We start from the raw sequence: 25,871 nt of genomic DNA, 5'->3' as shown, positions 1-25,871 counted from the left end.
AGGCTAGAGTGCAGTGGCACGATCTCGGCTCACCACAACCTCGGCCTCCCAGGTTCAAGCGATTCTCCTGCTTGCCTCAGCCTTCTTGAGTAGCTGGGATTACAGGCATGCGCACCACGCCCAGCTAATTTTGTATTTTTAGTAGAGATGGGGTTTCCCCATGTTGGTCAGGCTGGTCTCAAACTCCCAGCCTCAGATGATCCACCCCCCCCCCCCCCCCACCCAACTTGGCCTCCCAAAGTGCTGGGATTACAGGTGTGAGCCACCACGCCCAGCAGTGTTGAAATTGTTTTAATCAGAAACAGTAAGGCTGGGGAAGACTGGTCGAGGCTTATCCTTACCTCTGGGATCTAAGACTACTGAGGTCGTGTTCAATTTACCAGATCACTCTGCCTCGGAGCCTCCATATCTATGTTGGAACATTCTGGAATGTTGCTAGGTTGGGTGATTCCTCTTTTCTGTAGGAGTTTCTTCCCCACTTTCACCTAGTACAGGTGACTAAATGCCCATGTGAGGGCATTAAGTGGGTAAGGCACTCTCTGGAAGCTTCTGCTTGATAAGCCGCCCGTCTAATTTGAGAAACAGCCCTGATGGAGGGTAGCAGGTGGAGGTGCCAGGTGCATTGTGTCAGGAGGGAGCCATGAAAACTGCCGAACAGTGCTTGTCTATGGCTTCACAAGTCTTTCAGTTCTTTTTTTGCTTTACTTTGTTTCATAGATATTAATGACTGTGAGAGCAACCCTTGTAGAAATGGTGGCACTTGCATCGATGGTGTCAACTCCTACAAGTGCATCTGTAGTGACGGCTGGGAGGGGGCCTACTGTGAAACCAGTGAGTCTGCCACTCTTTGGGGAGCTCTGGGATGTATGGGTCATGTTGGAGGGATCCCACTTCAACCTGGGAAACCTTTCTTTGTACTGGAAATCTCTGGAAGCAAGACCGCAGTGATTTCTGCTCTGGGACAGTATCACTTGTGTCTCATTTGCATTTATGAGTCCTGATGATAGCTTATGGGGAGGAGCTTCTGCTGAGGACCTATAGAATTAGACTGTGTAATAAATATTCCTGCTTGCAAGGAAAGTCATATTTCTACTTTCATTTCCATGGGACTTCCAGAGGCCCACCCCACATCTTGCCTAACTTGTGGCATTCAAAGTAACCCAGTTGGGAGCTCCTTTATTCCTGGAAAAGCCTGATTGTGTTAAAGTACTACGACTGTGGCTGTTCTCAGAATAGGGTGTTGGATGTAAGCAGTAGGGAAAGGCTTGGCTCTTGCCTGTCGTGAGTGGTCCTGGATCTCGTCTTCAGCCGATTGTCTCCCCTTTGATTCTAGATATTAATGACTGCAGCCAGAACCCCTGCCACAATGGGGGCACGTGTCGCGACCTGGTCAATGACTTCTACTGTGACTGTAAAAACGGGTGGAAAGGAAAGACCTGCCACTCACGTAAGTGGTAGTTGGCCTTGGATGCTATCTCTGGGACCCTTCCCTCTGTCTTCTGTGGGAGGGGGCCACTGGGACTCACTGAAATATTTTCCTCCAGGTGACAGTCAGTGTGACGAGGCCACGTGCAACAACGGTGGCACCTGCTATGATGAGGGGGATGCTTTTAAGTGCATGTGTCCTGGCGGCTGGGAAGGAACCACCTGTAACATAGGTAACTTTCTGCCCCACGTGGGATCTGCAGTGGGCATGGCCACCTGGGCGTGTCTGCTGGTTGGCCCCTGGAGCTTATGATATTTCTCTGGGCCTGGTTCTTGCCCCTCCAGACTGTTTCTGGATACTCAGGGAGGGTGGTCATGTCTGCTCTTCTTTTATAGCCCGAAACAGTAGCTGCCTGCCCAACCCCTGCCATAATGGGGGCACATGTGTGGTCAACGGCGAGTCCTTTACGTGCGTCTGCAAGGAAGGCTGGGAGGGGCCCATCTGTGCTCAGAGTGAGTGTCCTCCCCCCTTGAACTCTCCCAGGGCTGTCGGAGCAGATCCTGACACCCTTGGGGACTTGCAATGGAAACCAGAAGCAGAGCTGTTTGATGTCTGCTTTTGTATCACCTGGGTCTGCATTAATGACTTGATGGGATACAGCCCTGACCTGGGCATGAGAAAGTCGCCAATGAGATAAGTAGAGACAGATGGCGTCTCAGTTCCCAGCTCTGGGTCTGACCAGCAGCCTGTCTCCTTCCATTCTCACCCCCACCCCTATCCCCTACCAGGGCCTCTTCCTGTGTACATGTGTCCCACAGCAAATGAAACTAAGTGTGGTGCGGGCCTGGTTCCAATTTAGCAAAGGTATTTTGCTGGTGTTAACTACGACTTTATCATTTGGGTATTAGGGAAATAAGTGGTGGTTTTACTTAGGGCTAAGACCGCTTTCCCTGTTGAAGTCCTCACTATTAAGTTGTCTTTTCTTTGCAGATACCAATGACTGCAGCCCTCATCCCTGGTAAGTGTGACATCCTTTTAAGCCAGCACTCATCCACTATCGTGTGTGTGTGTGTGTGTGTGTGTGTGAGAGAATCACCCAGGGATTGTGTTTAAAATGCAAGTTCTGAGTCAGGAGGTCTGGGGTGGGGCCTCAGACTGCTTTTCTAACAAGCTCCCAGGTGAAGCGATCCTGCTGCCCCATGGACCACACTTTAATTAGCCAGGTTGTGTCCTCATTTAGAGCAGTGATTTTTCAACCTTGGCTGCACACCAGAATCACCTGGGAGCTTTTAAAAATCCCGCTGCCTGGGCTGCAACCAAGACCTGTGAAATTAGACTTTCTGGGGGTGGGACCCAGGCATCAGTATTCTTTTAAAATTCCCCAGGCAACGGCCATGGGGTGAGAGCCACTGACTGTAACTGGTGTGGTGACATGTGAGTGATTGGCAGCCAGAGTAATGGACTGGGAGGTTGGTAACCAAGGTGGTCTTTGCTTTCTTAGTTACAACAGCGGCACCTGTGTGGATGGAGACAACTGGTACCGGTGCGAATGTGCCCCGGGTTTTGCTGGGCCCGACTGCAGAATAAGTAAGGACTGTCTCCGTCTGGTTTTCCCAATGGCTTTACCGCTTCATTCCATGCCTCAGCCCAAGACTTTCATCTTTAAAAACAAAGCCACCATTCCCTTTAAGTAGCTCTCAGAGAGCAAAGGATCTCTCTCCTCCAGCTGGGATTAAGATATCCCAGGCTGGATCCTCCCAGGTACCTGCTGGTAGTTCCCTGGGTGGTGTAGCCCTCCTTGTTCTTGGGGAGAGAGTGCCAGCCACAGAATCTGATGATTAATCTACAGTGGGGTCCTGAAGAAAGTATGTGCATTTCCCCATGACTAACATGAAATTATGGGCAAGCAGACGTTAACCACAGCTACACTGGTATAGGATAAAGCTAATACACACGGAAGGGAGGACGACTGTGGCTTCCAGAGGCTTGTCTGTGCTGGGTCTGATCAGGCCCTGGAGAAATGACTAAAACAGGAAAATAGGGGCAGGCAACGCAGTTTTTCAAGAGGCTTAAAGCATATTATTTTGAGCCTTTTCTCTACTTTTTTACAAGCCCTTTCTCTTACAGAACAAAAAAGGTGCTAGAGTAGTTATGGTTTGATTCTTGTACCCAAATTGTCTGAAATTTTACTGGTGCTTGAAATCCAAGTCTGGGATTAACTAGTCTTCGGCACTAGATGGGGGCAGGTTGTATCTGTTTCATGTTTCTAAATAAACAGTTGGCAAACTGTGGCCTAGGGGCCATATCCAGCCCACTGTCTGTTTTTATAAATACAGTTTTCTTGGCACACAGCCACACATTCATTTACATGTTGTCTATGGCTACTTTCATGATACCACAAGGGTTGGATAGTTGTGACAGAGACTATATACCCCACAAAGCCTAAGATGTTTACTGTCTGACCCCTTCCAGGAAACTTTGCCAGGCTTGCTGTAAATTGCACTGTCAAAGGAATCAAATTAAAAATTGCTGCCTCCCAAAATGGTTCTTCACTGTTAGAACTCAGGATGGTGGTGGTCTTTGGGAGCCAGTGATTGGAGGTTTTTGCAATAGATCTGTTTCTTCTTTTGGATGCTGCTTACCTGAGTGAAAATTCATCAAGCTTATGATGATATGCTTTTCTTGTATGTTATGTCAATAAAAACAATCTCAAAACATTGCCACACACCATCAGTCCCTAAACTTGAACTCCATTTCTCCTAGACATCAATGAATGCCAGTCTTCACCTTGTGCCTTTGGAGCGACCTGTGTGGATGAGATCAATGGCTACCGGTGTGTCTGCCCTCCAGGGCACAGTGGTGCCAAGTGCCAGGAAGGTATGTGTGCCAGGCTTCAGCTGCCCATGGGTCTTCTGGGGTTAGCGAGCTTTGCAGTCACCATTTGACTTTTCACAAATAAGCCACTGTGCTCAGGGAGGGAACACACAGTGGGGCTACAAGGGAAAGGGAACGTGAAGAGTCTTCCCCAAAACAGGTAGCTGTTGTTTTTGGTCAGCTATTGCCACAAAACTGTGTACCAAACCACCCCAAACTGCTGTGGCTTGCAGCAAGCATTATTTTTATTGCTCATGATATGCAGCATTGGCAGAAAGATTGTGCTGTGGGTTGGGTTCAGTTCGACCAGTGGCTGTGTCTGGGGCATATTCCTTTCATCGCCAATGGGTAGGTGTGCAAGAGGCTGGTCAAAGGCTCTGCTCACATCACATCTGCCAATGTTACATTGGCCAGAGCAGGTCTTGTGGCCAAGCGCAGAGCCAGCAAAGGCAGGAAGTACACATGCTGTTACTGTGGGAAGAATGATCTTAACATGGCAAAGGGCACAGGCATAACCATTTCATAACAGGGACCAAAGAATTGAACCCCAATCCGGTTCACAGAAAAATAAACTGCTCACCAGTCTCCACCTGTCAGTTTCAGGGAGACCTTGCATCACCATGGGGAGTGTGATACCAGATGGGGCCAGATGGGATGATGACTGTAATACCTGCCAGTGCCTGAATGGACGGATCGCCTGCTCAAAGGTAGGACATGATGGCTGCCGCAGTTCAACTGTGTTCTGGAATCAGGGATGAGCATGCCTGCTAAGCTGCCAGCTTCTGTTTTTCTCCAGGTCTGGTGTGGCCCTCGACCTTGCCTGCTCCACAAAGGGCACAGCGAGTGCCCCAGCGGGCAGAGCTGCATCCCCATCCTGGACGACCAGTGCTTCGTCCACCCCTGCACTGGTGTGGGCGAGTGTCGGTCTTCCAGTCTCCAGCCGGTGAAGACAAAGTGCACCTCTGACTCCTATTACCACGATAACTGTGCGAACATCACGTTTACCTTTAACAAGGAGATGATGTCACCAGTATGTAACAACCTTTGTTTTTTTGTTTTTTTTTTTGAATGGTGGATGTCTGCTTGCTTGCTTTAAAGGAGGAATGCCATGAGCTAGGATCTACTTCTCCCTAGCTTACATTCCTGTTTTATAATAAAGTAAGCTTGAACTTAGCCCAGCCTCAAAGAGAACATCTCAGCCTTTTGTTCTTCCTCTCAATCTTACACGTGTGTGGGTTTTTAAAAATCGTTTTAGGGTCTTACTACGGAGCACATTTGCAGTGAATTGAGGAATTTGAATATTTTGAAGAATGTTTCCGCTGAATATTCAATCTACATCGCTTGCGAGCCTTCCCCTTCAGCGAACAATGAAATACATGTGGCCATTGTAAGTATAAGACCCATTCACACCTCATTATTCGACTGCAAGGCAGTTAACAAACTTCGGTTAACCAGTGTCTGAATGGAGCAAATTCACTGACAAAAAGCTTTGCAGACACAGATTGTCGAGTAATGTTGAAGAAAGGCTGCTTTGAATATTCCCCTGATTCTCAAGTCTGACAATTGTTTTTCCAGTCTGCTGAAGATATACGGGATGATGGGAACCCGATCAAGGAAATCACTGACAAAATAATCGATCTTGTTAGTAAACGTGATGGAAACAGCTCGCTGATTGCTGCCGTTGCAGAAGTAAGAGTTCAGAGGCGGCCTCTGAAGAACAGAACAGGTAGGTGTCAAGTGGGACTAGTTTGTGTGATGACAGACGATCTCATTATACTATTCAATAAAGCCATCAGGTCGAGGGATTACCTGGCAGTGCCCTACCCTCGCAGGAGCTCCCAATTTAACTGAGAACTGAGGGCAGCCTACTTTACTAAGGTCACATGGCCCATGGGAACAGAGGTCTGCCTCATATTTTCCCTCCCAACACACTATGCAACGTTCCTTGCAGAACAGGTATTGTGCTAGATCCGTGACAAAGCCCTAGGACACTGCTTGTCCTTTGTCCTTGAGTTTGAAGCTGTACAAAGCCTGACTTGGCATTTTGGTGTCCTGGGACAGCCCAGCCACTGCTGAGCTCTGTGAGGCTCGATGGCCCCGCAGGATGTCCAGGCTTCCCTCCTGAGGATCTCGAGCACCGTTTCAGCCAAGGGAGAGATTGGGCATGGAGCCATGGCACGTTTGAGCTGTCTGTACTAATTTGAATCGGATTTCTAGTTCTGAAAACCAACTCCTGTACTGAGCTGCCTCAGTAGCCAGACTTAACAAGACACTGCTCTCCCCATGCGAAGTCAAAGAGCCTGTAGGAGCTGCCGCTCCACCCAGTCTCTCCAGGGATAAGAGTATCAAGGTCTACAGGGGCCTGATCCCAGCATTTGCTTATCAAGTTGTGAAGTGACCATATGCAATGATGAAAAGGGACTTGTCCCTGTGGCCCCCCTCTTAGGGATAAAGGGCAGGAGAACCACTGTTGGTATTCTTTTGTTCCTGCGATGATGCTTTTTTCTTTCTTTCTTGGAGAGTTAATTGGTTTTGTGCCTGCCTTACAGATTTCCTTGTTCCCTTGCTGAGCTCTGTCTTAACTGTGGCTTGGATCTGTTGCTTGGTGACGGCCTTCTACTGGTGCCTGCGGAAGCGGCGGAAGCCGGGCAGCCACACACACTCAGCCTCTGAGGACAACACCACGAACAACGTGCGGGAGCAGCTGAACCAGATCAAAAACCCTATTGAGAAACATGGGGCCAACACGGTCCCCATCAAGGATTACGAGAACAAGAACTCCAAAATGTCTAAAATAAGGACACACAATTCTGAAGTAGAAGAGGACGACATGGACAAACACCAGCAGAAAGCCCGGTTTGCCAAGCAGCCGGCGTACACGCTGGTAGACAGAGAAGAGAAGCCCCCCAACGGCACGCCGACAAAACACCCAAACTGGACAAACAAACAGGACAACAGAGACTTGGAAAGTGCCCAGAGCTTAAACCGAATGGAGTACATCGTATAGCAGACCGCGGGCACTGCCGCCGCTAGGTAGAGTCTGAGGGCTTGTAGTTCTTTAAACTGTCGTGTCATACTCGAGTCTGAGGCTGTTGCTGACTTAGAATCCCTGTGTTAATTTAAGTTTTGACAAGCTGGCTTACACTGGCAGTGGTAGTTTCTGTGGTTGGCTGGGAAATCGAGTGCCGCATCTCACAGCTATGCAAAAAGCTAGTCAACAGTACCCTGGTTGTGTGTCCCCTTGCAGCCGACACGGTCTCGGATCAGGCTCCCAGGAGCCTGCCCAGCCCCCTGGTCTTTGAGCTCCCACTTCTGCCAGATGTCCTAATGGTGATGCAGTCTTAGATCATAGTTTTATTTATATTTATTGACTCTTGAGTTGTTTTTGTATATTGGTTTTATGATGACGTACAAGTAGTTCTGTATTTGAAAGTGCCTTTGCAGCTCAGAACCACAGCAACGATCACAAATGACTTTATTATTTATTTTTTTTAATTGTATTTTTGTTGTTGGGGGAGGGGAGACTTTGATGTCAGCAGTTGCTGGTAAAATGAAGAATTTAAAGAAAAAATGTCAAAAGTAGAACTTTGTATAGTTATGTAAATAATTCTTTTTTATTAATCACTGTGTATATTTGATTTATTAACTTAATAATCAAGAGCCTTAAAACATCATTCCTTTTTATTTATATGTATGTGTTTAGAATTGAAGGTTTTTGATAGCATTGTAAGCGTATGGCTTTATTTTTTTGAACTCTTCTCATTACTTGTTGCCTATAAGCCAAAATTAAGGTGTTTGAAAATAGTTTATTTTAAAACAATAGGATGGGCTTCTGTGCCCAGAATACTGATGGAATTTTTTTTGTACGACGTCAGATGTTTAAAACACCTTCTATAGCATCACTTAAAACACGTTTTAAGGACTGACTGAGGCAGTTTGAGGATTAGTTTAGAACAGGTTTTTTTGTTTGTTTGTTTTTTGTTTTTCTGCTTTAGACTTGAAAAGAGACAGGCAGGTGATCTGCTGCAGAGCAGTAAGGGAACAAGTTGAGCTATGACTTAACATAGCCAAAATGTGAGTGGTTGAATATGATTAAAAATATCAAATTAATTGTGTGAACTTGGAAGCACGCCAATCTTACTTTGTAAATTCTGATTTCTTTTCACCATTCGTACATAATACTGAACCACTTGTAGATTTGATTTTTTTTTTAATCTACTGCATTTAGGGAGTATTCTAATAAGCTAGTTGAATACTTGAACCATAAAATGTCCAGTAAGATCACTGTTTAGATTTGCCATAGAGTACACTGCCTGCCTTAAGTGAGGAAATCAAAGTGCTATTACGAAGTTCAAGATCAAAAAGGCTTATAAAACAGAGTAATCTTGTTGGTTCACCATTGAGACCGTGAAGATACTTTGTATTGTCCTATTAGTGTTATATGAACATAAAAATGCATCTTTGATGTGTTGTTCTTGGCAATAAATTTTGAAAAGTAATATTTATTAAATTTTTTTGTATGAAAACATGGAACAGTGTGGCCTCTTCTGAGCTTACGTAGTTCTACCGGCTTTGCCGTGTGCTTCTGCCACCCTGCTGAGTCTGTTCTGGTAATCGGGGTATAATAGGCTCTGCCTGACAGGGGGATGGAGGAAGAACTGAAAGGCTTTTCAACCACAAAACTCATCTGGAGTTCTCAAAGACCTGGGGCTGCTGTGAAGCTGGAACTGCGGGAGCCCCATCTAGGGGAGCCTTGATTCCCTTGTTATTCAACAGCAAGTGTGAATACTGCTTGAATAAACACCACTGGATTAATGGCCTGTAGTGTCGAGGTGAATTGTTTGTGAGCAATCAGGGGAACTGGCCACAGCACTGAAAGGGTTTTAAAGGGTTTGGAATTGGTGTTGGGAAACGAGCAGGGAGATTTAATGTCTGCCTTTTTTTTTCCCTGGCTACTTAGATTCATATTAATGTCCTGTTGTAAGGGTGTGGTCTGAAATGACTCTTGTGCACATTTACCCATGGGGTGGTTTCCTCACGGCACAGGAGGTGGTAGTTGCAAGCTTCTGGTGTTCGGGCTCATCACTCATCACCTTGTTCCCAGGGAATGAGTGTTCTGGCCTCACCATGCAGCCTTGGAGTGCTGGTGTTCTGGTCTTCTGTGAGGTTCCAGAGTTGGGCTGTCCCCACCTGTCACAGGCAGGAGAACTCTGGTTCTCTCACTTGTGGCTGGTGGAGGCCCTGCCCCCGCATCGCGTGGTGGGGTGTGGGAGAAGCTTTGCCTCTGGCACCTCTGCGGAAGGAATGAGCTGTGGTAACAAGCACATGGACAGCTTCCAGCAGCCGTGCAGAGTCACCAGGAGTTCCCTGCTTCTGGCTAGGAAAGCCAAAGCTCACCCTTCTCAGAGCCATCCCCCAGCACTTCAACATTCAGGCCTGTCCACCCACGTCCGGTTTTCATACAACTGGCACAGCAGACTTTGAATGGAGGAAAAGCTGATGGGGATGTTTTTCTTTGTTCTCGGGGAAACTTATTTTATCTTCTAGGCTTGGAGTTGTGCTAAGGAACATCTTAAGAATGAAAGATGAGCTTTAAGTGTCCTGGGCTCCTCGTGCATGAGCAGAGGCCATCGAGGGATTTGGGATTGTGACAACCCTAAGAGCGGCCAACACTGTTTTGGCTCGTTGGGGAGGTGGCCTGAAGGACCCGGACAGCGAAGAGTTGAGGTTTCCATGACATCTCCCTGCCCTAGCGTAGCTCCGCTTTGTCACCAATGTCTGCCAGTAGACAGCTGGGTTTCCACAAGGTGGGGTCAAAGGGAGGGAGAAATCTAGATCCTACTAGCCAGGAGACAGTCATTTCGCAGCAGTGGAGTCAAACACTATCCTGAAGCAAAACCTTGTTCTGGTGGTTTGTAAACTTGGATTCTGCAGGACCCCAGAATTCCTTGGGTAGCTGCCAGATGCTTTTATGCCAAGAAAAAAAAAAAAAGTTGAATGAGTCTCTGCAATTCTTTATTCCAGGAGTGAAGGGATCTTGGGATTCATGGGTGTTGTCTTAACTCACCTTCTGTCTGGGACGCCCCTGGTATTGGGAGGGCATAGATCAGCCTCCTCTGGATGTGGCTCAGTGCCAGGACTTTAATTGTGAAGGGTGGATTTTCCCCTTCCTTCAGGAAGAAGGAAGCAGGCAATGGTGCTCTGGTTATCCTGGGGTTAGGAAAGTTGAGAGGAAGGGACTCAGTGCCTTTACCATTCATTCCCCAGGAACGCCCTGGGCTCTCTTTAAAGGGGCCCTGGAAGAAAAAATTTTCAGTCCAGAAACTTGGCTAACTAGAACTCTAGCATTAGAATATCCCATGAAACTCCAGGAAAGAACACTTAAAGCTGGTGTTTTTTAGGATGGGAAGCTCTGTCCTGAGATTCTATACTTTCATGATGTAGAATTTGAATAGAAAGTGGAGGGGGAGGATGTATCTTAATTGACTAAAAGCCAAAGGAGACTCAGTGGTGATTTGCGGGAGGGTTTACAGTTTGAAGATGCAGATTTCCAGGACTGGTCCATGACCCTATTAGACCAGATGCACCAGAAGTGGAGCCTGGGAATTTGAATTTTTGACAAGCTCGCTCTTCCTCCCCGACTCACGCACTCTAAAAATTGGGAGCAACTCTGCTAAAGTGCTACAGTACCAGCTCTTAACTAATTATAATGTTTTTCTTCCTTGTTAAACTGAATTAAATAGCCTGGAAGCCAGTTTGTTGCTAAATTGCCACCTGACATCATTTTTAAGTAAAATAATTACACTGCCCCTTGAGCAAGTTGTGGTCTAAATGCTTCATGCCTATTAGCTGATCTGAGGGGTCAGTGAGTCAAAATGAACTTATTCTGTAATATTTCTTAGGTAGCAAGGAGCAAAATGGGCCAGAGCGTGGGTTTCCCACCTTTCCAAATGGCTTACACCTGTCTGCTCCAAAGTGAGCAAATGTGCAGCAAAAAACCAGTTGCCTTTAAAGGAAAAAAAAAAGTTCTACAGGCCTTTCGGGCTTTGAAACTTGGGCTGAGCAATGCTCCACCATTTCCGTTTCGACTGTGGGTCTCCTTCTTGCCTCTACTGGGAATGAGAAACAGGAGTTCAGAGGTTCCTGGTCTGGGAAGACATACAAGCACATGGGTTATGGGAAGCCTCCTCCTGCTAATGTGTATTTATACTTTGTAAGCTCTGATTCATCCAAGCATTGGAACAGAAATCTGCTTCCTGAGGTTCTGTTTTTAAATAGATAGTTTGCAAAAACAACAATTATTTTTCTTAACATTTTTTTTCCACCCCACAAGCAGCTAAACATCCCAGCTCAGGGTATGTCAGTCTCCAGCAATGCCAACAAACAGCTTGGTTATCTGAGCTAGAAGGGTGCCCTGAGGCAGTTCTCTACAGTTCTGGCCCCAGAAGTCTTAAAAACAAAGTTTAGAAACCATTAGGGCAATCTTGTTGCATCACTTCAAATCCACGAGGTATTTCGGGGTCTATTAAAAATAACGAATTTCCGCTTGCGAACCATTGCCTTCCAATGGCTGTTAAAATAAAACTAAGAGCAGGTTGGGGGGAGTGATGCTTGTAGGGCTGCCGTGGTATCGCTGCCTGGCAGCCGAGGAGCCTAAACCCTGCCCGGCAGCCTCTGAGATCATGTCAAAAGGGTGCGGCTCTCTTGCTTTGGACATATATTCTACCTGTATTACTTGCTCTTGCATGTTGGGCACAACCTTCCTGGCTTAGAGTGTGTTTCTTTCAAGTCCAAGACAGCTTTTACAAGTCTCAAATTATGTATCATTATGCCTGGGTCCAGTATTAACCTGTGATACGCAAGTCAGGAAAATTAACCGGGAGAATAAAGGCTCTTAAATCCAGTAAGAACCTTGAATTGAGGTCTGCCTGCTGCCTTTTCCAACCCACCCGCACTGCAAATATCCACACCAGGGCACCCAAGGGTTGAGTTATCCAGAAAGCAAACGCAGATGCCAGCAACATGAAAGTAACAGCTTTGTTTAAAAGAGAAGCTCTCTTGGCAGAGCTGGTGGTGCTCATCGGTGATCCCGGAGGGAAATACAAGTTTGCAGCTGGCTTCCTAATCACTACTCAGGCAACCAAACAGGTTCGCCCCCCTCTGTTCTGCACCTGAAGAGTGAAAAGCTGTTTTAGTTCATCCTTGCTGAGATGTGTGCAGTTGAAATACCTTTATCATAGATGTTACATGTGAAATGCCTTTATCACAGGATGTTAATGCAATCAAGGACCTTATCCATCAAAGGATCCAACCCCCACTACTTTCCCAGAAGAGGAAACTGAGGCCCAGAGAGGTTCAAGGACTTGTCTGAAGTTATACAGAGAGTTAGCAATAGCCAGAACTAGAACTCGGGGCTCCTGCTTCCTGGGCTGCTGTGTTTTCTGCCTCTTCTGGGAATTTGCGAGGTTTATGCCGGCATCCTGCCCTTAGTGTGATTTTAAAAGGTAAAACCTTGGGAGATCAGCACTTCACAAAAATGGAGGCAAAGTCTCAAGGGAGGTCACAGGAAGCGACTGCTAAGACAGTGTTGCCAATCTGAACTGGTTCTGCCTAGAAAGTGACATCTGTATAAATCCGGGAGCAATAGGTGTTTTCTGCATCAAAGGAAGATTAAGCCCTGCTCCTTTGTAGGCTGTTCCTTTGTTCTTGGGAAGTTTCCGATTTCCCTTTTAGTTTTTGCTTCATAGAATTAAAATGAGTTGCAGGAAAAGAGGTTCAGAAAGGAAATCAACAGCCTCACTAGGTCTTACTGCTCCCTGTGTGTGTGCACGCATATGCACACACGCACATTTTACAGGCGTTTTCAGAACCACACTGCTGCTCACCGGGTCTGAGATGCAGGTGCCAGGGTCCTCACCAGTGTCAGGTGATTGCAATTATCATTAGGCCTCATCCCATGTTCTCTAACCACTCCCACTCCCCCTGGCAGCTTCCTTCCAGGTTATCACCACAAAAACACCTGAGCATTTAACAGGACTAAAATCCAGATTGCTTGAATGTGATGAAGTTCGCCACGTCCAGTGTGCGGTTGGGCCAGTTCAGACACACCTGAGAGTTCCTGGAACTGCCTGTGGGCAGCTCTGCTTCCTCCACCTGACATCCCCAAAAGGCTACGCCTCCACAACCTGTTTGTCGTGTCAGGGTAGGCCAGAAGTACATTCTATGTAGAAGTTTCCTCTGCGCCCAGGCACCCACACTGAGTGACTTGGAAAAACCCCATCCCCAAGACAGAAACATAAACCCTCCAAGTTCAGGACATGAACAATCAGATGCCCTCGGGGGCTCTCTCTGGCTTTGCAGTGATGTTACTTTAGAAGAATTTTTGAAGAATTCAAGGCATAAAGCAGAAAGGAAGAGCGCAAACGTGACATGTCCTACAGGTTTGCAACAAACTAAGAAAAAAGAAGTGCCTCTAGTAAAGTAAAGGGAGTGGGAAGGGGCCAGGAGGGACCACAATCTCTGGCTTTCTCCACCTCCACGCCCTGTCATTTCCGTGCTTCCTGTGAGCTCTCAGTCGGACAGTGTTGGCTGCAGTGCAGTTACAAAAGAGGTCCTGAACATCTCCTGTAGAGCATTCAGCCTCCACATGGGCCTGACCCTTCCTTCACTAGACTGTTACTTTCACCTTCTTGGTATGCAAAGCCAGGCTGTGTGCTTAGTGGTCAAGAGCATGCATTCTGGAGTGAAACTTCTTTGATTCCAACTGCAGCTCTTCCTTCCAGCTCCTGGTTTGAAATTTTCCACCTGTGTGTTCTAACAACACAGTTTCTGGGCTTTGAGGTTTGCCAGACCCAGATTCTAGGCACTGCCATTTACTAACTTGGGAAAGTTTCCAAAATTCTTTGTGCCTCAGTTTCCTCATCTGTCATGGTGACAATAAATGTGTGCCACTATAGTTAATATTCATGAAAAGGGCTACAGGTAAAGGAAAGAACACTGCTTTCAGTATTTGCTCTAAGCAACCATTAAAAGATTAAGGAATTCAGCTAGATTCCAACTGACAGTCTACTTTCTCACCGTTACACCATTAAACTGGGCCTGTCAGAGAAGAGCTAAGTGCTGTTGGATCTGGTTGTAGGCAGGACTCCACGATGGCTCCCAAAGGTCCCTGGCCCCTGGTTATTCAATCAAACACTAATCCTGGTACTGCTGTGAAGGGATTTTGCAGATGTCATTAAAGTCTCAAATCTGTTAGCCTTCAAATATAGATTATCCAGGTAGGGCTGACCTAATTACAGGAGCTTTTTAAAAGCAGAGAGTTTTCTCTGGCTAGCCACAGAAGGAGAAGTCAAAGAGATTCAAAGCATGAAAGTGATTCAATGCCAAGGTTTCTCCATTAATGAAATGGACGAGGTCATGTGGCAAGGACCCGCGAAATGGCTTGTAGGAATTCCCCTGCCAACAGCCAGCGGGACAATGCGGATCTTAGTCCTACAAATGTAAGGAACTGAATTCTGCCAACAAGGGAGCTTGGAAGTGGACCTTTCCCTGGTTGAGCATCCAGATGAGGATGCAGCCTGGCTGACGCCCTGATTTCAGCCTTTGAGACCCTCAGCAGAGGACCCAGCTAAGTGTCAAAAACTGTGAGACAATAAACTTACGTTGTCTTAAGTCTGTCAATTTATGGTAATTTGTTACACAGGGATAGAAAACTAACATAGGCTTCTTCTAAAAAGGATCGTACCAGCTATGTCACTTGTAGGTGTCATATTTGGTTGTGACTACACAAATCGTTGTTAGCTTTTTCCCTGATCAATTCAGAGCCGGCTTCCAGTGCAGGAGAAAGAAAAGCTCATTCAAGACAAGAATGAACTACAGGACTGTACAAAACTTGGTGCCTAATTGAAGTCTACAACAGTGTGTGGTCTGTGAGTGTCGACAGCTGTCTACAGCCTGCGAATAATGAGAATAGAACACAGTTTTTTTCTTCTATATCCCTCCAAACCCCTATTTTATAAAATGTGTGTCAAATGAGGTAAGCTCAGATACCTGGCCTTGGAGGACTCCAGGACACTCAAGTCTTGAGATAGTTTTCTCTCCTTATGAAACGAGATACTGTTTGACTTCCATTTTCTGGAGGTTTTCAGTGGGTTAGGCATTTCAGAAATACTTTGTATTCCCACCCCCGGCTTCCTCAGAGGCTTTCCCCACAAGGAAGTTCCCTGCTTGGCTGTCGTCACTGCACAGTGGCCATTTCCTTGGCACTGAGAAGGGGCTAAATGTGAAGCCAAACTTTCTCTCCCACCATCTCTCTGCTAGGAGTGCCCTTGCATGGAGGGCAAGGCAGGTGGCCTAGGCAGACTTGCATTGCTGGTAGCAGAAAATTAAGGTCTCTCTTAAGTTCAGTGAGCTTTTCTAAAACATTATTAGGACCTGGAATTAGACTTGACAGACATGCAAAACAAGAGCCAAAGTTGCTTCTACAACTGGAGCCCAGAAGAACATGAGATTTGATAAACTGGTACCAGGAAATGCTATCTTCAAGGGAAAACAGGGAAAATTTGCTGTAGAAAATTCACAGATGGATGCAGAGACTCCTTGTCTTTGAGCCTGTGTAAAGATTTTGGTGACATCTGGAAGGTTCTTTCCGGTGAAGATGCTTATTGGCATCAAAACAAGAACCCCAATAGCAACCCAGATCCCTCACACCTATGGCATAGAAAGCTCTGCTGTCTACAAGTGCCTTCAGATTGATGGGGCATTTTCACAGGAGAGCCACCTGAGAATATTCTTTTCTAGATGCCCCAGGCTCTGCCACGGGCAGACGGCCCACATGCTGAGCAGAAGGGCACTGGGACAAGGCTCACTGGGGCAGCATTTTAAGGAGAATATATGAATAGAGCAATGTTGCTGCTTCACAAGGTCCTTCTCTTGTGCTGTGACAGGAAGGTCCCTCTAGGCTCCTCCTACTGGGACACATCCCAAATACCCAGCCCAGTCTCCCACCTCCTGGCTGGAGGCTGCCCTGATTTACCATTCCACCTCTCCCTCTGACAATAGGAATGGATGCGCTGGTATTCATCTTCCCAGGCACCCACCGTGGGTTTGGGAAAGAGCCTTCTGCGTTCTTCTCACCAGTCAAGCATGTGAAGGAGGAACTGAAAAGGCCTTGGGAGCTGCTGGGCCTAGAAAAATTCCCAGTCAATCCATCACCTGCCTCCTCTGGAGCAGGGTCTGTCAGTCTCTCCACTGTTCCTGGGGCAGGTGGAGAGAGGGATGTGAAGCAACGAGTGGAAATGAGGTGTGAGTGTGCCTGTGTGTGTGTGTGTCTGTGTGTGTGTGTCTAAGCGCAGAACAGGACTGGTAACAGAAGTGCAGGCGAGAGGGCGTGGGAGACTGGGAACTCATTTATAAAAGCTCTTCTGCCCTAAAGCAAGTCAAACTCCCTGCTGAGGAGTTGCTTTTTCTTCCTCCCTTTTGAGTCTTGTGTGCTGAACTGACCTCTCCCCTGGCAGAGGTCAGCGCTCTGCTCACCCCGCACACACTCAGCCTTCTGGGGTTTGATCGCCTTAGAGCCTGAAGAGGAGAGAATTCTTCAGCATTAATTTCTAAGAGAAAAGCCATAGTAAATCTTGTGAAGAAGCTGGATTTTTTTTTAAAGAAATATATACACACGTTATGATAAAAAATCTTTTGGGAACTGTGCAGAAAACAAAAAGCAAACATAAAAACCATACATCATTATATAGCCCCTCCCACAGCCTACTTCACTCCTAAAATAAATCAGGCTGGGTAATGAATGAGGTTTTAAGAAATGCAACTGAACTTAAAATACAAGGTCAGTATCTCATCCTAGGTAATCCTTTGGAGGATGAGAAATTCTCCTGATTTTCCCACAGGGTTATTTCAGATGCACTTTCTGAGCCAAACTATTTTAAAAGCGTTCATTCTTCCACTGCCCTGCCAAATGCTAACTTGAGATTCACACGCACTTTTAGAGAGAGCCTATTAATGATATTAATGATCATGATCAAAGGCAAACCCCAGAGGTTTATGTAAAAATTTCAGACAATTATTTAGGTGCTTTAAAGACCCACCTTCTGAACGAGGGTAACAATTTCTCAATGTTGGCAAAGAAGATGGGTGCGTTGGGATGTGTAGGTTCTAAAGCAGCAGAACCAATGCAGAGGGGCCTTCAGAAGAAAACAAAACACATCTCTTTGTAAGATTAACATGTATGACTGTTGACTGACATCTTGTCCCCAAAGCCATGCCTACTCATTTACTTGAAAGTAGGTACACTTCTGATTTGCAGAAAGCCCCTCTTCTAAAGAACACTCAGCGAACCCTGTCTCTTTTAACATCCGCTATTTACACGCACACACCACATTTTTAAACAATAGTTCTAACTATGGTGTCTCCTGAGAATCATTATTTGACGAGCTTTAAAAATACCAATGCCCAGGCCAAACCTCAGGGATTCTGATTGAACTAGAAGCTATCCAGGTGACCCCAGTAGGTGGCCAGTGTAGAGAACCATTTTCAAACAGATGTAGACATTAATACATGGGAGGGGAATGTTTATCCCGATGCACTAAAAGCTGTGTTTGGCACTTAAAATATTAGAGATAATTTGACAGATGAAGAAACTGAGGCCTGGGAGGTTACATGACTTGTACCAAAACATATAAAACCAACTAGTGGCAAAGCAGCAGCCTGGACCCAGGGATTGCAGCTTGCAGCCCCATGCTGTTAGGCAGTCCCCAGATCCCAGGCCCAGCCCCCATGTCCAGGGCAGGGTGTCTTTCCTGTGGGTTAGGCCAGACGGCAGGCCACCATGACCAAAACACTGGGAAGAAATGAGCTACACCTCATCGACTGCAGTGGTTCTCAGCATTGCACGCGCAGCTATTCAAATGTATTATTCCAACCTGACTAAACTGCTTCTGAAAAGTTATGTACAAAACTAGAGAAGCCTGCAGTACTGAAATAAAAGGCAGTGTAGACAGTCAGCCCAGGACTTCATCAGTTCTGAGTAAAGATTAGATTCACTTGGAAAATGGAAATGAATCCACTTGGGGAATGTCAAGATCCTTGGAAAGGAGTCAAAGTGCCATAGTTTAATCTTGCCAAAGAGGTCTATCTTAGCTCTTAGTTGGCAGCAGAATTGGGAACAAGTCCACACTGTAAGGAGCACCCCAAAATCTTAGGGGTCAATTTAATCCAAATGTTTCATGCTGGGTTTTCAATACCTAAATCTTTAAGGCCGATGGTTAAATGGAAAGCTCCTTTGATTATTTTACATAGTATTCAAAACTGCAGAATTATTTCAACAAAGAAAACACAAACACTTCTTAGAAATAGAGCATAATTTAAAATAGCTGTCCAGAAAAGGGCATTTTTGAATATGTATTTCTTGGGGTTAATTCACTTGTTTTTGAAGAACAGAAGTGATACACATTAATTTTTTAAAACAATTTTACTCCTTATTCATAAAACAGTACATTTCTACTACATAAGTTTCATCCCCTAGGCATGCACAACCATTTGAACTATTTAAACAGTTTATAACAAAACAAATGAGAAGATAAGGGAAAAAGAGCTCTCCTGGGGACTTACATAGCTGTTTGGTTTTTCAACTTGATTGAAGAAAGTTATTCGGGGGATCTGTCCAATTCACACCTTCTGTTCCCTGATCAAATACTTTAGGGTCAAACATATGGTTTTATTGATTTTTGCTCAAGCAAAGAATTAACATTTTTGATAAGGAACTGTAATGGCAATTATAAGGTAATATGGTGTACGGTAATATTATGCTGCCAAAGGAAACATTTGACTATGATTAAATTCAAGCCCAGTACTGGGTAGCTCTAGATAATTAAAGATAATTTTATCCATTCAAGTCCCCTCTGTTAAGCTGCACATTGACACATATTTGTTCCCTGTCTTGTTAAATAAATATAGAAAGCAAATTAGAGTGAGTCCTGCAGATTTCTGAGAATTTAATTAAACCCTTAAATTGCAATACCAATGATATATACGGTTAGATTTCTGTACTGAGTAATTACCTGAATTAACTTCATTTTACAACGCTTAATTTATTTTGTACTAAGGAAGGCTTTTAACTATTTAAGATAAACCAACCTAATTTTGATTTTTTACTTGCTTCAACGTGTTTCAGTTCATTAATGTTTCAATAATAAGGAATGAATTCTCTTGTCTTGACAAACCAAGCATGGAAATTTCCTCATAAGAGAAAAGAAGAAATTAAAATGATTTCCATATTCAAGTCACAGCACGCTGAAAAGAGAATTTTGAGTTCTTAGGAAAGGCATCTGTTACCTCCAAAGGAGGGCCACTCATTACAGTTTTGTGTAATATTACAGTAGGGTCTGCCAAGAAGGAATTCAAGGAAAGTGGGAATGACGACACTGTGATCCCAGGCCACTCTCTTGAGCAGAGGTTTCCTTCCCTTATGTGTTCTGCCCTCGCCAAGTTCTTTCTGAAATCAAAGGCCACTGACATGCATAACAAACCATGCTAAAATCCAAACATGGCACCAACAGCAAACAATTACACTGTGATCCCATTGTGGTTCCCAAGATATATCTTGAGATACTTCAGAGAGAAGCTATATTCTTCATAAATCAAAATACAGAGGGTTTTTATGATTCTTGCTTTTTATAAAATGAAATACACTTCTATAGTATTAAAATAAGTGAACAAAAGAACTACAGCACTTACTCCCCTACCCCCAAATGTTTGCTTCTTTGCATTTCACAATTCATATGCATATCTGGATGACAGTTAACCTCCAGTGGCAAAGATAAGAAAATGTGAAAGAAAAATCATACAGATTGTTCCCAGACCTTTCTTGTTTATGGACATTAAAATAACCTCAACACCAATCTATTAAGATGCCATCTGAAAGCACATGGAAGTGGCTTAGAATCTATGCCGCTGAGAAAGTTAGGAAATTCAAAGTTATAACATTAATCAAATTATATCAATGACTTCTCCAAGCATTGGAGTCACAGGGACTTGAATATAATTTGGGGTACTACGCAAGTGGTTGAAGAACTTCTTCTTTTTGACTAAGAATACTGACACTGTTTCAGACTTTCAGATGCCAAATTATTAAGATCATTAAGAATGTCAAAACAGGCCGGGTGCGGTGGCTCTCACCTGTAATCCCAGCACTTTGGGAGGCCGAGGCGGGCGGATCACGAGGTCAGGAGATCGAGACCACCCTGGCCAAACGGTGAAAACCCGTTTCTGCTAAAAAAAAAAAAAAATACAAAAAATTAGTCGGGCGTGGTGGCAAGCGTCTGTAGTACCAGCTACTCAGGAGGTTGAGACAGGAGAATGACGTGAACCCGGGAGGCGGAGCTTGCAGTGAGCCAAGATCGCGCCACTGCACTCCAGCCTGGGCGACAGAGCGAGACTCTGTCTCAAAAAAAAAAAAAAAAAAAAAAAAGAATGTCAAAACACATACCATTCCCAACAGTGAGAACTCTTCATATCCTACCTAATAAGCAACAACAACAAAAAACCCCTGGCATCCATTTACCCCTTTGTACTTCCAAATATCCAAAGAATCATGCAACCACTCAAATAACAAGAGAGCCAGGGGTGTTTCAGCCATGTGCAAGAAAAATGCTTAAAGGCAAAATTCCTCAAACACATGTCACAGTGTGGGAACTGAGAGCCATTCCCTCCGTAAATCCTGTTAAAATCCCTTTTACATGAAGGGATGTGAGGGCTGTGAGGAAAACTACATCTATCTACAACCAAAGGTGCTATTTTTTCTCTTAGGTCACAGTAATTGTTATATCCCCAACTATAACAAACTCTAAAGCCAAGACTTTTCCTGACAGAGAATCATTCTAAGTACAAGTACTAGCCTTAACCACCAACCCCAGGTTAGCTAATGAAATAAAAATTTCTCAATACCAGAGTGATACGTCAGAGAAGGATTAGAAGAAAACAAAAACAACACAAAACCAGCAGAACAAACAAATAAAAACTTCTCGATAGAAATTTTCTCTGGTGGCTCCAGCTCAAATATCTCCCCCCTAGTTCTGGAGCAGGCAGTGGCTATTGTTCTAGTACAGCCGTCTTTTTAATTCCAGACTCTTCCAGAGAGCTGCTTCTTGGTCTATCCCCTGGGTTACTTATTACCTGTGCCCTCCCTATATCTAAATCGTTCTAATTGCTTCTGTTTAAGAAGATTCAGTGACACACTGTGGTCCTGTGTTCAATAAAGAGCGCACCTAAAATACGGTTTGCTCTAAGAGAGGGGCCTACAGTGGGCCACGGAAATGCACATTCTACCAGGTACTCGGTTTCCACTCTGTGCAGCCCACCCCTATTGTATAAGCAGAGTCAGCTCCACTGAAGTTAGTATTCTGTTGGGCTCCCTCTTCTCCTATAGAATCCCTTGACTGGGTTCCGCTGGGAGCAGGAAAAAAGCCAAGAGGGAAGAGGACAGGATACCAGCAGGCAGGGCTGTTTCAAGTGGGGGTGGTGAGGCTGGGATCATGGGACAGGAACAGGTTTCTAGGCAGGGTTTGGAACATTAAAGTAACAGTATCTACCTCCACAGTCAGGCTTGGTGACCAAGATGGAATTTCATGACCCAAAATGGTGCCATGAAATATAGCTGCTGCTTCATGAGTCTTACTGGTCTTAACAAGTGGGGACAGGAGATATGGGAAAGGATAGAACGGGATGGAATAAACCACTAATCCATCTCAAGCATGAACCTACACTATGCCTGTTTCTGTACTCTTGTCATTGTTTTGGGCTTTTCTGGGTGATTTTTCTGCTAACTTCAACACTTTAGGGAATATACTTGGTTTTCCTTATTATTTAGGGGAGGTGCTATTTCAAAGGACCACCCCATGTTGAACAGAAAAAAAAAAAGATGTATTGAATGAATGGACCTTGAATATTGTTTCTTTCCTATTTTAGAATGAAATTCGGTTATTGGAAATTTTTAGCGGGTGTCCATCCAAAATAAGTCATTGCTATAATTCACTATGTGACATTTCAGCAAGCCCACTGGAGACAGTGGGTGACATTGTAAAGGGAAGGCTCCCATCTTGAAATTTGAACTGCCTGTGAAGCCTTCCAACCGGGAAACTGGAACCTGGTCACTGAGTTCCTGTTAGGTTACGGTCTGTCCCAAACCAAAATCCTGGAGGTGGGTGCAAGAGCAGGGACTGGGACATGCTTGAGCTACAGGCAACAATGAGCCTCTCTGATGTCTTCTCCTAAGGTTGGGCAGAATTGCCCATCGACTTCAGCAATTATAAGGGAAAGTAACACCTTCGTGGGTGCCATGGCTGCCATACTGTAGAACCCAGAAGAGAGTGACCCATACACCAAACCCAAGTGTTTTACAAGTTTGAGGGAGTCCGAGGGGATGCATGTGCACATCTGGCCCCAACTGGTGAGCTGGAGGCCATGGCAGCCAGGCTAGAGGAAGCACTGGGGAGTGTTCTATTAGTCCAGTGGTTCTCAAACTCGAGCATGTTTCAGAATCACCCAAAGGCAGTTACTCAGCATGGGGCAGGGCCCAATAACCACATTTCTAGCACATTTCCAGACAACGAAGCTGGTCCCAGGACCACACGCTAAGAACCACTAGCTTGTTCTTTCACTGCCCTCCTACTCAGGCTGAGGAGCAGGGGGATGGATTGTATCCCTGGAGCTGAATGGCAGCACGGCAGCACTTTCTTTTCATGGTCCATTGTGTGGTCTGCACAGTGGTGTGCCAAGAAGGGGCTCATGATCAGTTTCTTCATGCAGTCCTTGCACAGTCTCCTCCCTGACAAGGTGGATGGCTCTTTGTCATTACTAATTCTCTGAAGACAGTCATAAAATACAATGATAAAGAAGCAACACTGTTAGAACAAGCATATAGCCTCCCGGTTTGAAATGCTTTGAAAACAAACCATAGCCATAACACAGATAACACACTTCCTATTTAAATTAGTCATTCTAATTAATTCCTTTAAAATCCCGGCATCTATATTCGCAGCTCTCTTGTCACAGGTTTGGCCACCATGTCCTCAACTCCAACGGTGCAATCCTCTTCGGTGTTAATGGCCTCTTTCGTATTTCTTTCTTTTCTTGGTTGGGCTGTTCTGAATTGTAGATAATCTTTCAGTGTTTGTGGCTAAGCCAGTTTGCTGTGCCTGCCCTGGGTTATTTTTCATAAGATGTCTGGAGGAGAGACTTTCCAAAACATGCAACTCTTCCTTAGACGTGGTTTTCGCCAAATCTTGTTTCAAAAGTAACCCTGGATCTGACAACTCTGAAGCTGGCAAAGCCCTGACAGCTTTGCTTTTTTCCACTATTATTTCTCTCGGGACTAATCGATCACTTCCAAGAGAAACTCTCCTGTGGTGGTCGAAGTCTTTCGCAGAGCTGCAGTTCCTGCGTTTCTGTTGGGTTTTGGCCACTCGTGGACTTTGTTTTGGACATGGTGATGCTGACTCACAGCTACAGACGGGGCTCCTGCTTAGAAGCCCTGTCTTTAACCGCTCCCCAGGATGAGGTTTTTGCTGGCCACTAGTGTCTTCTGGCTGGGTCTGATTAACTTTTTCCAGCTTTTGAACAGGAAGCCCCCAGTGGCTCTCAGCTGCCTTTATGTAATCCTTTGCTTGTCCCATGGATTCTGATGGGGGACTGGAGGAAGCCTGACCATCATTCCTCCTCCTTGCTATCTCTGCAATCACTGAGTCACTAGATGTTTCCACAGTGTCTCTTCTGGTCTGCGATTTGCTCGTGACACTGCTTTTTGTTTCAGTTCTTTTCACGCTGAAACAAACAAAAATGATTTTATGGTTTGTAAAGCTGTCACTGCACTGTTTCCTCCAGATTCCCTCTACCACATTTCCTACACCTGAAAAAGGAGGCAGGCACTACCTGCCTTCTCGCTTCCCCAGCAAATCTGGAAACACTCCCCACCACAGGTGTATGTTTAAATGCAGACTGAATCAAGCAAAAACCTTCACATATTCCATTATACATGATACTGCTTATCAATCATTGGGTTAAAAATGGATTTATGATGGCATTCACATTTTAACTAAGGCAAATAGGTATTCATTTCCAATGTTAAGGGTCAGTACTGCCTATATACTGATTTTTTGTTCCAGGAGTAGACTCAGGTTCTGTGTACACAAATGTACACATACACACAATTTCTACTTGTGAGTAAAGAAAAATCTTCTGGAATTTCTCTCAGGCTATTTCAAGATGTTACCCAAATACAACCACCATTTAGCTGGTATCAGGTTTGTTGATCAAACTTGATCAACAAATGGGAGTAGGACTTAGTTAATATAATTTGAAATGTCCTGGAAGAAATTTCAGATAGTCAGCATGAAAGGCAATAAAATACAATCGTGGAAGACAAAAGAGTGTCGATATAGCTGTATATAAGCCCCTTGCTCCTTACAGCATGCACAACAGACAATGTAACTTCACTCTGATGATAAAGTGAACTTTGAGGGGCAGGATAGAAGCTGCACAGGGAGAATTAGAGACTAAAGATATTAACTTCAGCATACATTTACAGGTTTGTGAATGGCAAGAAATTTCCTCAACCACCAAAACACTGAAAGCTGAAATATTTAGTTCAGCTAGCTTCAGTGTGAAAACAAATACATGTAATATTCATGTTCTTACTGTTGACACCAGGAGCATGAGGATTATCATAATTATATTAAAGTCAGAACAAGGATCTTAGGAAAGGAATGTATTTTTTTAGATCTGTCTGTAGTCCCTCCGAAAGTGGTATGAAACACACCACTAACAGGTGCTTTTCATCTTCAAAGAACGTGTCATTAATTACTCCTTGCAACACACCTGTGAAGCAAGGATTCTATCCCTATTGTCCAGAAAGCAAGAGAGTCAGGAGGGAGGGGAGAGTAAGTACGTGACGGAGGGGAGTTTGTGCTTCAGTTCCAGGCACTCTGTTTAATTCTGGACTTCATGTTATCTATCCATACATAGAGACAGGCAAAAATGAGAAAAAGGAAACACATTGCACCTACATTTCTTTCAGAGCATTTCTCCGGAGCTTTGCACTGGGAGGAAGTGAACTCTCTGCACACTCAGCAAAGTAATCAGACACTCCATGGAGAACTCTTTCTGTCTACTCCAAAAGATAACAAAGGTTCAACCAGAAATCTATTAGCTGAACATGAGAGAAAACAGTTACACTCTGAATGCCCCAATGAACACATTTATTTTTGTAAAGACTGAATGAAACTGCTCAGTGGTAAGCTATTTTAACCTTTTTTACCTAGGACTTTATGGTTAATTGTAACTTCTTTTGGACTCCCAGTCCACATTTCATACATTAATATGCGTCATAACATACAAAACTGTAAGGCAAATAATGTTGATTCCAAACCATCTGGGAACTCTTGGCCAATATCTGGTATCTGTGAGGCTCAGGCTGTGACAAAAGCCCCAGAATCCTACTGTGTGGGGCAACGTGCCTGTGAGCTCTGTTCTTCTAGCAAGACCTGGTGACACAGTGGTCTACACCCTT

General features: G+C 44.9%; 2 protein-coding genes across 2 annotated transcripts in view; one reads left to right on the top strand and one right to left on the bottom strand.

The window, feature by feature from the left end:
- The window catches only part of JAG1 (jagged canonical Notch ligand 1), a 36,378-nt gene extending 27,552 nt beyond the window's left edge, over positions 1–8,826 (top strand). The window contains exons 15-26 of the mRNA XM_004061816.5: positions 718–831; positions 1,334–1,447; positions 1,545–1,658; positions 1,822–1,938; positions 2,417–2,444; positions 2,928–3,013; positions 4,190–4,303; positions 4,898–5,007; positions 5,097–5,330; positions 5,556–5,687; positions 5,876–6,026; positions 6,850–8,826. Of these exons, the coding sequence (XP_004061864.1) occupies positions 718–831; positions 1,334–1,447; positions 1,545–1,658; positions 1,822–1,938; positions 2,417–2,444; positions 2,928–3,013; positions 4,190–4,303; positions 4,898–5,007; positions 5,097–5,330; positions 5,556–5,687; positions 5,876–6,026; positions 6,850–7,307 (1,772 nt within the window). The 3' untranslated portion in view covers positions 7,308–8,826. The remainder of the gene's footprint in view (positions 1–717; positions 832–1,333; positions 1,448–1,544; positions 1,659–1,821; positions 1,939–2,416; positions 2,445–2,927; positions 3,014–4,189; positions 4,304–4,897; positions 5,008–5,096; positions 5,331–5,555; positions 5,688–5,875; positions 6,027–6,849) is intronic.
- An 11,756-nt stretch (positions 8,827–20,582) lies between these two features.
- Positions 20,583–25,871, bottom strand: part of SLX4IP (SLX4 interacting protein) — a 191,870-nt gene continuing 186,581 nt past the window's right edge. Inside the window, exons 7-8 of the mRNA XM_004061815.5 lie at positions 25,369–25,469; positions 20,583–24,127 (exon numbers count right to left, since the gene is read on the bottom strand). Coding sequence (XP_004061863.3) covers positions 23,407–24,127; positions 25,369–25,469 — 822 coding nt within the window. The 3' untranslated portion in view covers positions 20,583–23,406. The remainder of the gene's footprint in view (positions 24,128–25,368; positions 25,470–25,871) is intronic.

This window comes from Gorilla gorilla, chromosome 21 (assembly GCF_029281585.2).
Source record: "Gorilla gorilla gorilla isolate KB3781 chromosome 21, NHGRI_mGorGor1-v2.1_pri, whole genome shotgun sequence".
Classification (NCBI taxonomy): Eukaryota; Metazoa; Chordata; class Mammalia; order Primates; family Hominidae; genus Gorilla; species Gorilla gorilla.
The sequence above is the reverse complement of the archived record's forward strand: the minus strand, read 5'-3'. Positions and strand labels throughout refer to the sequence as shown.